The 12,769-nt window shown below is 38.9% G+C and overlaps 1 protein-coding gene across 2 annotated transcripts in view; it reads left to right on the top strand.

Moving 5' to 3' along the window:
• The window catches only part of DPY19L1 (dpy-19 like C-mannosyltransferase 1), a 92,984-nt gene that overhangs the window by 8,548 nt on the left and 71,667 nt on the right, over positions 1-12,769 (top strand). For both annotated transcript variants that reach the window (XM_086396523.1, XM_086396522.1), the window contains exons 2-3: positions 9,586-9,610; positions 10,231-10,318. In XM_086396523.1, the coding sequence (XP_086252649.1) occupies positions 9,586-9,610; positions 10,231-10,318 (113 nt within the window). The remainder of the gene's footprint in view (positions 1-9,585; positions 9,611-10,230; positions 10,319-12,769) is intronic.

Raw genomic sequence — 12,769 nt, 5'->3', positions numbered from 1 at the left:
ATTGAAAGACGCTTACTCTTTGGAAGAAAAATTATGACCAACCTAGATAGCATATTGAAAAGCAGAGACATTACTTTGCCAACAAAGGTCCATCTAGTCAAGGCTATGGTTTTTCCAGTGGTCATATATGGATGTGAGAGTTGGACTGTGAAGAAAGCTGAGTGCCGAAGAATTGATGCTTTTGAACTGTGGTGTTACAGAACACTCTTGAGAGTCCCCTGGACTGCAAGGAGATCCAACCAGTCCATTCTAAAGAAGATCAGTCCTGGGTGTTCTTTGGAAGGAATGATGCTAAAGCTGAAACTCCAATACTTTGGCCACCTCATGCGAAGAGTTGACTCGTTGGAAAAGACTGTGATGCTGGGAGGGATTGGGGGCAGGAGGAGAAGGGGACGACAGAGGATGAGATGGCTGGATGGCATTTTTGGACGTGGGTCTGGGTGAACTCCAGGAGTTGGTGATGGACAGGGAGGCCTGGCGTGCTGCGATTCATGGGGTCGCAAAGAGTCGGACACGATTGAGCGACTGAACTGAATTGACTGAACTGATACATAAATATTTTTAAAGTGTGAAAATTTACATTGTATAATTCTCTGTTTAGAAGTCTAATTTTTATACTCTTTTGGAGGGGGTGGTATTTACTTTCCATGTTGTTTTCATTCACTTCAAAGTAAACCTTTGTCCTTGATTTTTAAATTATTTCTCAGGAGTTTTCTCCTTTATGCCAGTACATCCTTTTGGTTAAATGTGCTTATTAGCATTTTTATTCTGCTTGAGCTTCCAATGAGAAGAAAACCAGAGTCATGAAACTCAGGCTTTCCTGGAAGCCTTGGTTTATCCTAGTCATGTGACCTTGGGCCTCATGGGAAAATAAGAGCCATTTTTTGCCTCAAAAGGAAGTCTGGGTCTTTTTGCTTAATCTTTGAAAGTGCTTAGTGAACTACAACTGATAAATAGGTTTATTCATGATAATTGAAATTTCTTAATTTTTCCCTAACTGTTGTAAGATACTATTTTGCTCAGTGTCAGATATATGGAGGAGATTCAAATTAACTATGGTCAACCTTACAAGTATAATTACGTAGACCACTGTGAATTCTTGATCTTATCTAGGAGCTATATGGTTTTCTTCCAGTCATGACTGAATTTTAAAGTAATCCTGCTTCTCACTTTGGGAGTCAGTGTCTTATTAATCAATTGAGTATGTTTTTTGCCTACTGAAACAAGAAAACAAATTAAAAGGGTCAAACCTGCCAAGGCTTTTTTTAGTTTGGGGAGCAGAAATATCCAAAAGGAAAACAGAAAATAATCATGGAGGCCCTTTGGAGAATCTGAAGTCCTTATTAGTGTTAGTAGTTGTAGCTATTGTTGTTATTCAGTCGCTAAGTTGTGTCCGATTCTTTGCGACCCCATGCACTCTAGCCCACCAGGCTCCTCTGTCTGTGGGACTTCCCAGGCAAGAATATTGGAGTGGGTTGGCATTTCCTTGTTCAGTGGATTTTCCCAACCTAGGATTGAACCTGTGTCTCCTGCATTGGAAGGCAGGTTCTTTACCACTGTGCCACCAGGGACATCCCCAGTTGTAGCTATGTGGAGTTATTAAATGCTAGGAGTAGAGATAACCAAGTAAAAACCCTCATTTCACATTTGATGAAAATTAAACTGAGGCTAAATAAGTCATATGAAATCCAAGGAATATTTCTTCTTAAGAATGTAAAGAAGAATTTGATTCTTAATTTTAATTCTTTCCCTTTCTTAATTATAATTCTCAGCTGTCAGGATTTTGACAATTTTTTCCTTCAGAATACCTTTTGAATTTGTTTCCCTTTTCATAACAAAAACTGTTAAAAATGTAGCTTTCTAAGCCCCAAGTGAGATCTATTGCATCAGGATCTCTGAGAGTTGGGGCTCAGGGATGCAGTCTTAACATGCCCCACCGCCATCAGTGTTTTCGTGGCTGCACGTTAGAATCATCCCCAGTACCAGGTCTAGCAGTGTCCAAGCTCCGCGATGATTCCAGTGTGCTGTCAGTGTTGAGATATTGCCCTTAGAAGTGTTTATAAATCAGCTCAGGGGTCTGGGGATCTGGAATGGGACCTGAGAGTCTGAATTTCTGATAAGCTCCCAGGTGACCTAATTATTGCTAGAAAACATGTGGAATACAAAGCAGCCAATTCTTACATTTTGTGAACATGTATGAATATTTTGCTCCAGCCGTTTCTGTACCAGTGATCATTAACCTTGACTGTAGATTAGAATCATTCAAGTATTAAAATAAGAAAACCTGGAGTTTCAGATTTAGGCACCCTGGATTAATACTCAGACATCTCTAGTTTTATTTAGCAACACTGATGATTCTAATGCAATCCCAGGGTTTAGATCACTTTTGCTCTATGTTGCTGCTTTATGATGTTCTTTCTAAATCTTGCTCTGTTTCTTTACTGACTGAAAGTGCTTCTGAACCTTTTTTTGTACATCGTGGCGCACAGTAAAAAATGATAATGTTTGTGTGGTGTGAGTGTGAGAGTAAATGGTCTCTTCAAAATGCAGAGATTTCTGGCCCAGGGGGCACTCTGCTGGCTCCGGTTCTTGGTACCACTGGTTGAGGAGCTATGACAATACCCGCGCCCCCACCCCCTCATCCCCGGCGCCACTGGTGTTCATAGAGCTCTGAGAGCCAGACACGCTGTATATATAGTGAGTGAGCCTTCAGTTGACACCTCATTATTGTCAGTATCATGTGTATTCTGTATCGCCAATATTAGTGATGGGAATTCTTTTGCTATGTTGGATCAGAGTCCACATCCAGCTTTATTGTAGCTGTCTTTTGGCTACTCAACATAAATCCTCACCTAAGTTGTAATCATGTCCTGAAATCCAACCTCTCCCCCTCACTTCTGCCCACCCAATCCCACTTTAATAAACCCTGCCGTGAGTGGCCATTATTGATCTGCCTTCTCAGATTTCTTACGGTTCATAGACTTCGTGCTATTTACTTGGGTGCAGGTGTTCTCTCATTATTTTATGTACCTAAATCTTATCTCTCAAAGATTTTATCTTTAAAGGTACAGATGTTGGCTTATATTTCAGTCTCAAGTACTCCAGCATAGGGAACTGTGATAAAAGTAATTTTGGTGGAAAGTTTTTACTTTCGCTTTAGGTTTGAAGGATTCATGAATGAAAGAGTGCCTTACAAACACATAAACAATTTCAACCTTCTATAGATTATTTGACTTAATTTAAATATACAGTCATTAAAAGAAAAAAATTAGAAACAATGGAGAGAAGTAATAGCATTGTTGTTCAGTCGCTGTTGTGCCTGATTCTTTGAGTCCCCATGAAACGCAGCACACCAGACTTCCCTGTCCTTCATTATCATATATGTGAAACATACATGTGTAACAGCAATACATCACCAACATCCAGACTTGAACAGCGCTGGCGAGTCCTGAATGAGAGCAATCTGGAGTCCCAATTGGCCCAAGGTCCCAGGCAGTGGCCAGACCGTGGGTGAGACTTCAAATTGCAGCTTTGAGGGATCCCCCTTATAATTCCAACACACAAACTGATACCATCATTAGTTTGCATACAAAAAAGCAGCTCTGGTTTACGGTCTTTTACAATGCTGTTTGTTTCATCTTGTGAGTCATAAGACATCTTAGACCCTGGTAGCAGGGAAGAGGGGGTTGGCCAGACACTTAGGGGCTCAAGAAAATTCTAAGACCTACTCCCTTTCTTACCTAAAGTGCTTCCAGACTTGCTGTGCTTGCAGGCAGGCATGGATTCTGGGCAGTGTCCAGCAGGTTAGAAGCAGATCAGAGGCCTGCTCTCCTGCTTCTGAAGCCTGAACAAGACTTCCTCCATTTTAACTTCCCTAACAAGGTATAATGAATTTTCCTGGTGTCTCAGCGGTAAGGAATCTGCCTGCCAATGCAGGTGACACAGGTTCAATCCCTGGGTCGAAAAGATCTTCTGGAGGAGAAGATGGCAGCCCACTCCAGTATTCTTGCCTGGGAAATCCCATGGACAGAGGAGCCTGGCGGGCAATCTGTGGGGTCGCAAAGAGTCAGACACAACTTAGCGACTGAACAACAGCAATACAACAAGCAAGGTTTAATACCTATTGGCAGAACAGGCTTCTCAAAATACCACTTTTGAATTCCTTTAACTTTGAAGGATGAATTAAGAGTTTTCAGGCATACTGCATAATTAAAGTGAAAGTTGCTCAGTCATGTCCGACTCTGCAACCCCATGGACAGTAGTCCATAGAATTCTTCAGGCCAGAATACTGGAGTGGGTAGCCTTTCCCTTCTCCAGGGGATCTTCCCAAATCAGGAATCGAACCAGGGTCTCTTGCATTGCTGGCGGATTCTTTACCAACTGAGCTATCAGGGAAGCTATCAGGAAGCATCATTAAAATACTAGGTGTTTCAGAGGATCGTTGCCCTATGCAGCCTATGTGAAGGGTGTGTGGTGGGATTAACCAGAAAAAGGCCAGAATGTGGGCTCCATGGTATGAGCCACGGAAAAGCCAGTGGGACTTCAGACATGGGGAGGAGATGCTTAAATCTTTATGTTTAGAAATCAACTTCCTTCTCTAGGAAAGACTGTTGGTGTGAAACAGGTAGACTACTTCCTAGTGACTTCAGCTTCTGAAAAGAAACTTTTAAACTCTGAATGGTCCCTTGAAAACAACTGTTATAACTAATTAGAAAGAGGTTGAATATGGAACTTGTCAAGATTGGTTTGAAAATCTTGTCCAGTGGATTTAAGAAGAGTTCTTAACTTCTTTTTATGTCATTTTGTCACTTGGGCATTAGGGAGGCCAAAACTGCAGAGTGCTTTAAGTACGGATTAACCTCAATTTAGGAATAAGTTGTATTTTTAAATTTTGCAAGTCATTTTGGACTTAGAATGTATTTCTCCATATAAATATTGTTACACGATGAAGTCATCAAGTGCCTGAAGATTGAAAGGGAGGCAGCTCTGTCACTGGAGAGAAACTGAGGCTCGGGAGGGAGGCTGCGTTCAGGTTCTTGCTTGGAGGGAATACCCTTTCAGAGGCCCAGTTTTTCATCTGTAAAATGAGAATAAATACAGGATTGTTGTGAGACTCAAGAGAGCTTGTGAAGGTATCTGAGAATTAAGGCAAGTCCTAGTTATGAAGCCCACGTGTAAGGGATTCAGTGTAGGGTAGGCGGGCAACCGTAGTTGTGGCTGGAGTTCTGTGGCCGGCAGGTTGTCACAGAGGGGTGAAGGGAGCCACAGCACCCTGGCTCACAGCTTCACAGTTCCTGCTCTCTGCCTTGAGAAGGAGGAAGAGAGAAAGGACGGTGGGTGTCCAACTTTAGTGTGCAGGAGACTCGGCTGAGGAACCTTAGGAAAGCGGGTCGCGGAGCTCTACTTCCGAGGAATCCTAACTGGGTGGGTGGGTGGGAGGGTCTGTGGAAGAGACCAGGACTTCTGAGTCACCTGCTGGGGCAAGGCGACCTGGAGGAAGGGAGAGACTGCCAGAGCTGGGGAGAGAGATCTGGGGGATCCGCTGGTTGGAGAGGGGATGGGATTTAGGAGCCCTCGAGGACTGAGTAGAACAGCATGGAATAACCTCCTGTCTGTTTCTTTCTCCATTCCTTCTGCCCTCTTCACAGCAGTGAAACGATACAGGCCATGCATGCGGTGGGGAGTAACGAGGGGCACCCCCTCCGCACTTTCTGAGCTGTGGCTGGACAGAGGAGTGTCAGTGGGAGCAGAGCTGGGGCAGGCCTCTGGAGCTCCACTGTGCTGGGGTTCGGGACTGAGAACCTGAAGGCTTAGGCAGCAGGCTGCACCTAGGCAGAGGGTCTGATTTGCACTGATCACAGGGACTCCATTTTTGAAAACAAAACAATTACATGCACACTGTGTTTGTGTGTGTGTGTATAGCTAACTGTCAAAGTACATTCAACTTTGGTTTATTATGTGGACATGATTTAGGATTATTTAATTTTCCCCCTTAAATGCATTAATTCAGCATTTGAGTCGGCCTTTGTTTTCAGCTTCTTGCTAAGTACTACTATGGTAGAATTCAGTAAAACATTGTTTCTCCCCTCAGGGAATTGCATTCTATTTTGTTTAAACAAGATTCTAATAACTGGAGAAGAATAATTTTCAATGAAGAAGCAGCTCAAATCCTGTAAGGCTGAAAATTGATGTAATGTGACATATAATCTGGTACGAAATGTCTTTAATCATAAAGTGGAAGGAGTGGTCAGTTTAGTTTCAGAGTATTGATAATTTGCGTGCTTCCAGCAAAACTTAGGAGCCTTACAGAATTCTCAGCCACAGGATTGCAGTCTTTTGAGTTAGATTACAAAGCAAACCTTCACTCTTGAACACCATTTTTCTCATAGAATAGTTTTGGAATTTTTGAAAGCTTTTTTTTTTTTATGTTCTGATTTTTAGAATGACAAAAATAACATATGAGTTAAACTGGAAAAATTGGTTATCAACTTTGTGACACTCCCAAAAGACTATACACAGGATTAATAATCACCAGAATATATTTAGAGAAAATCATAATCTTTTCTGTAGGCAAGAAGGCATGAAAAGCTCTTTGGGGATGTTTTAAGAAGTTTTTGTCATTATATGTCTTTATGCTTAAATTATGTGCTCACAAGGCAGTATCTGCTTTACTTACTGGGGTTTTCATTTTCAGATGACATATACATAGAATTTATCTCAATTGAATAAATTAAAGCATAATTCTATACTTTTATATAAAAATAGCTTCTATAAAATACGCTGCCTGTATCAACAGATGAATTGTAGCCTTTTTTTTCTTTTTTCTTAAAATAATAAAAGAAAGATGGAAGGGGAATAAGATACTTTAGGGTAAGGAGGCCTTTGTTGCAGCCCTTCCGTCCTCCACAAGAGGCCACACAGAACATGGGTCTTAGGTCAGAATTCCTGCTTCCAACTTCCCTTTCTCTGTTTATCCACTTTGTTTCTTGGGCTAGTTTCTAAAGTTCCCTGAGAATCAACTTATTATCTATATGTGTGCTGGATGCTAAGTTGCTCAGTCCTGCCCACTCTCTGCAACCCCATGGGCTGCGACCCCATGGACTGTAGCCCTCCTCTGTCTGTGGGATTTCCCAGCAAGAATACTGGAGTGGGTTGCCATTTCCTCCAGGGGATCTTTACCATCGAACCTGCACCTCGTGAGTCTCCTGCATTGGCAGGTGGATTCTTACCACTGAGCCACCTGAAGCCCTTATTATTTGTATACCAGGGAAGTGTTGGTACTTAACACGTAGGATGCTTGTGAGGACTTACTATGTTAGTTCAAGTAGAGCACTTAAAAATGCCTGGCAGGTAATAAGAATTCAAATGTTAGCTGCTTTATTACTACTACTGCTACTAATTAACTATTGTTATTGTTAAATTGAAATGAAAACAGAAATTTAAAACATTGGACAGATTATGAATCAACATTGGAAACTGAAAGAGGGTCATTCAGATGCTGAGAAATCCAAGAATTGACTAGTGTTGCAAGGATTGAATTAAAGGAAGGCACCAAAAGGACTTTGTGTCTTCCTTCTGAGAAATTATAGTATTCTGAGGGAGCAGAGAGCGGATGATCTTGAAAAATCATATGTATTACTGCAGAATTGTGAAGGTCAGAGGCTAATTTAAAGGCATAATGTAAAATGCATTTCTGTTAAAGTGCCCAGAATAGTTTGCCCTCTTTTGTCAGAATTACTTAGTATTATTCTAGAAGTTTATTATTATTGTCACATGGGAAGAATAAACTAAAATAGTAAAATTATTAAACAGGAACAAAATTATCTTTTAAAAATATTACTTAAAATGGAGAATTAGAGATGATAAACAAACAAAAAAAAACCCTAAAAGAATCAATTGTATAGCAAAGGAAATACATTACAAATAAATACACTTCAAAAATAAATACATTAACAATATCCAGTGAAGTATAATGAAAACAAAATTTCATATTTATTAGCAGGAGAAAAAGTGTTAAAACTCCCAGGAAAGACTTAATAAGAAATATGAGTTAAGTTTATATTATTAGCTCTACTGATAGGAGTTTTGTCAGGGGCAATTGAAAAGAGAGTTGGAATAATTGAATCTATATGTTTATGGATAATAACATATATGTGCTGTAAACATGTAGATTCTTCCCATATTTATTTATCAATGCTGCTGCTAAGTTGCTTTAGTCGTGTGTCTGACTCTGTGCGACCCCATAGACGGCAGCCCACCAGGCTCCCCCGTCCCTGGGATTCTCCAGGCAAGAACACTGGAGTGGGTTGCCATTGCCTTCTCCAATGCATGAAAGTGAAAAGTGAAAGTGAAGTCGCTCAGTCCTGTCCGACTCTTAGCGACCCCATGGACTGCAGCCTACCAGGCTCCTCCATCCATGGGATTTTCCAGGCAAGAGTACTGGAGTGGGGTGCCATTGCCTTCTCCGATTTATCAATGATGTCAAAATTATAATCTCTAAGGGATTACCAAAGTATAAGTGTAACAGTTCTTCAGCATGATAAAGGTGGTATTTACATTCTATAACAGAAGAATGATTTATTCAGGACATAGTAGTTGAGACATTAATAAAATAAAGCCCAAATTTTATTATGGTGGTATGACATCTTTAAAGGAAGTGGATAGTAGATTGCTCAACAAGAAATCAAAGTTTCAAAAGATCAAAGAACACTTTACAAACAAATGTCAAATGACAAACCTAGTTAAATATTTGTAGTTTCAATGATCTAGAAAGAGTAACTCTTTGTCTTTTGTAACCATTAGTGTCTTCTAGGTAAAATGAATTTTAAAATTTTAAATAGAAATACCTCTATAAAAATAAGACAATAAGATCTGAGCTGTTTGTCTTTCATTTCTAAGAGTATTTCATACTTGGTTTCCTTGTAGTTATTTAATCAGAAGCCTACAATAAGATGAATCTTGTGATATAAGAATACTGTTTTCTGGATTCTTTTTAATGTGTTCTTTGTACTTGTATAGAAGGCAAACAATTGATTCTTGTATGAGACTGGTTTTATTACCAGTTTTTCTATTTTCTTTTTCCACCTCTTTTTCTTCCTTCCTGTTTTGTTTTAAATTTGTTTAAAAATATTAAAACTTACTATAAAAATTCAGATATTGCAGCATGTATCGAAGTGATAGTTCCTTTTTTCTATCCCTCTCCAGTCCTGTTCCCTGAAGTTACCATATCTTTATTCTTTTGCCTCTCACCATTAGTTCTATCCTTCTTGCAGTTGAGTTTGTGGAACTTTCCATCCAAACATTTCTTGTATGGTTGTTGGCAAATAATATTAATAGCTCCTCATTTATTTTGTTGAGTGAATGAAAATTATAGCTATATGCTTAATTCTTTTATAATTTAGTCCATTGGTATTTTAAGCAGAGCTCTGGGACTTTTTTTGAAGAGTCCCCATTCTTTATCCCCTCCCTATGAGTTCAGGATCTACAGTTCCCAGACTTTATCATGCTTATCTTTACAATGCTTTTCTGTAAGGTGAAAACACTTTTAATGCTAAAATAATGATTTACGTTTCTTTTTTCTTGCAGCTGCCTTTGCAGCAGTGTTGCACTGGTAAGAACGTTTTTCTCCTATGGTATATTTTAGGCAGATGTTTACAGCCTATCATCCTATTTCATATATATATGAATAATTCCAGTATAAGGATGAATATATTACATGCAGCACACTAGTATGAAAATGTAGTTTAATTGATAAATCAGAGCCAGAATAATGCAATTTTTAATAAAAAAGAGATATATTATTAATGAGGTTATATTTGAAACTGTTTAACATTAATATAGTGTTCACATTGAGAAGATTAAGTTTTTTAATCTTCTGGATAAGAAGAAATATGAATTTCATAAATCAGACATTTCTGAAATAGTAACCCAATGACATTTATAGTTTAATCTATAATTTTATTGTTTTTGGCTTATAGTATCATTATTCTGGTTCATTCTAATTTTAAAATCTAATTTGAATGTGTTTTCTTATAGAGAGAAATTTTAGTGGAAATATAAGATATATTGAATGGAAGAGCAAATATGGAGACTGTTGTGTTTGAGTTTTATCACAAAATTAAGTGCAAATATGTAGAGTATTAATATTTTATGTTTGCTTTTAGAGTTTCTTTTAAAATTATACTTAGTATAAGTTTCAACACAGTTGCTTTGTTACTGTTTGTTTTACAGGAGTCATATAACACACCTCTTTGAAAATGATCGTCATTTTTCTCACCTCTCAACATTGGAAAGAGAGATGGCTTTTCGCACTGAAATGGTTAGTTTTCCTGTACTATTTTATTGTAGTAGTTTAATAATCTAAATATTTTAGGCTTCTTATCATGGAAATTTTCAGATATTTTAAAGCAGAAAGAGTAGACCCAAGTCCCCCTATCCATTCCTCTAGCTTCAACAACTGAAGACACATAGCCATTTTTCTGTCATCTACATTTTCATATACCCATCTCTTTTTAAAGGAAACCTCAGATACCGTATCATTTCATCTGTACATATTTTTCATGTATGTCTCAAAATAAAGGACTTTTTTGTTAACCACAGTATCATTGTCATACTTGAAAATATTGAAGAACAGTTACTTAGTATCATCAAATATCAATCAGTGTTTAAATAGGCTGGGGGAACGGGCATTTACTAACCATAACAACTCCATAAAGAAGAACTTTTGATGTTCTTCTTTATTTGGCTTTTTTCTCTGAGCTACACTTTACACAGGAAAGACAGGAAAATGCTTGATGCTTTCCTTCTATTACAACTTTTCGGAAAAATGAGTTGCTTCCCTAGCATCTTTTAATGGTGACAAGCAGAGTTTTGTCTTTGGGTGTATGTTTACGGCCTGATAGATTTTAACAGATTTCTTAAACTTACCTGTCTTTTGCTGGTGAGAGTCCTTGCAGTTGGCTCTGTGATTCCTTGATTTGGGATTCCCAGATGGCTCAGTGGTAAAGAATCTGCCTGCCAATGCAGGAGACGTAAGAAACATGGGTTTGATCCCTATCCCTTCCCTCTAGGGAAGATCCCCTAGAGTAGGAAATGGCAACCTGCTCCAGTATTCTTGCCTGGAAAATTCAATGGACAGAGGAGCCTGGTGGGCTATATGTAGTCCATGGGGTTGCAAAGAGTTGGAAATGATTGAGTGTGTGTACACACACACAAACATGTACACACACACACACCCTCCTTGATATGACCTCACTAGTATTATGTAGCTTCCTTAACTTTCTGGTACTGGAAGACATTTCCTTTCCAGACCTGGAATCATCCAGTATTCTAAGGAGCCCTGATTCCTTCCAGTAGCAAATGGTATTTAGAGGCCACAATTTTGGTGATAGAGGTGCTCATTGCTAGTATTTTATGCTAGATTGGCCATTGTGTCTAGGCCTTTTTAGTAGATAGAATTAGGAAGCAATTTTTTAAAAAGAAAAAATAAATTATTTATATTTCTAAATTCAAATTTAGATTAATTACTTTTTTGATATTAAATTTGTATCTCTTCTGTTAGCCTGAGAATCTTGGTTTCACATTACCTATATTTGAGGAATAAAAGTATCAAATACATTGTTAAAAATGATTACTAGAAATAATTTAAAACTTGTTTGTGGTTTTATTTTTGACTTTAATGTATATTCAACTAGGAATGTACAATAAAATTACTATATCTTAAATTTGTTTGAAATCCTTTGCCAACTTAATAATTCTTATATATTTTTTGGATATTTAGGCATATAAACTTTTTTGTTTTAAATTTTAGTTATATAAGATATTTACGTGATTCCAAAATCAAACCTATAAACAAGGTAGGTTGTAGTTTCCTGGGGGGCTGTCATAACAAAGCACTTGTACCTTAGAAGAGCAGAAGTTTATTTTCTCACAGTTCTGGAGGCTAGAAGTCTAAAATCTAGGTGATGGCAGGAACATGTTCTCTCTGAGACTTCATTCTAGCTTCTCATGGTTCTGGCAATCCTTGGCTTGCATTGTAGGTACCATGACTCCAATCTCTGCCTCTGTCTTCATGAAGCATTTCCCCCTATATCTCTGTTTAAATTTCCCTCTTGTTATAAAGATACCAGTTATATTGCATTTGGAGTCAGCCCTTCACATCATGTGGCCAAAGTATTGGAGCTTCAGCTTCAGCATTAATCTTTCCAATGAGTATTCAGGATTGATTTTCTTTAGGATTGACTGGTTTGATCTCCCTGCTGTCCAAGAGACTCTCAAGAGTCTTCTCCAGCACCACAATTCAGAAACATCAGTTCTTCGGTGCTCTGCCTTCTTTATGGTCCAACTCTCACATCATACATGACTACTAGTAAAGCATTTTTTTCCTCAAAATGGGAGTACTACCATGGTCCCTCTCTTCTGTCTTCACAGCTCCAGTTCTGCAGGGTTCTTAACTTAAGCTGAGCTGAGAAGAACCCTTTCTAACACTGAAAGAAGCCTTTTCTAACTCTTCAATTAGTGTGGGTTATGCTGCTGCGGCTGCTGCTGCTAAGTCTCTTCAGTCGTGTCCGACTCTATGCGACCCCATAGACGGCAGCCCACCAGGCTCCCCGTCCCTGGGATTCTCCAGGCAAGAACACTGGAGTGGGTTGCCATTGCCTTCTCCAATGCGTGAAAGTGAAACGTGAAAGTGAAGTCGCTCAGTCGTGTCCAACTCTTAGCGACCCCATGGACTGCAGCCCACCAGGGTTTATAGGGGTTTCCTAAATGA

Source organism: Bos grunniens, chromosome 4 (assembly GCF_055505025.1).
Source record: "Bos grunniens cultivar Pamir isolate PY7600 chromosome 4, Bosgru_T2T1.0, whole genome shotgun sequence".
Classification (NCBI taxonomy): Eukaryota; Metazoa; Chordata; class Mammalia; order Artiodactyla; family Bovidae; genus Bos; species Bos grunniens.
This window is presented reverse-complemented; position numbering and strand designations above follow the sequence as displayed.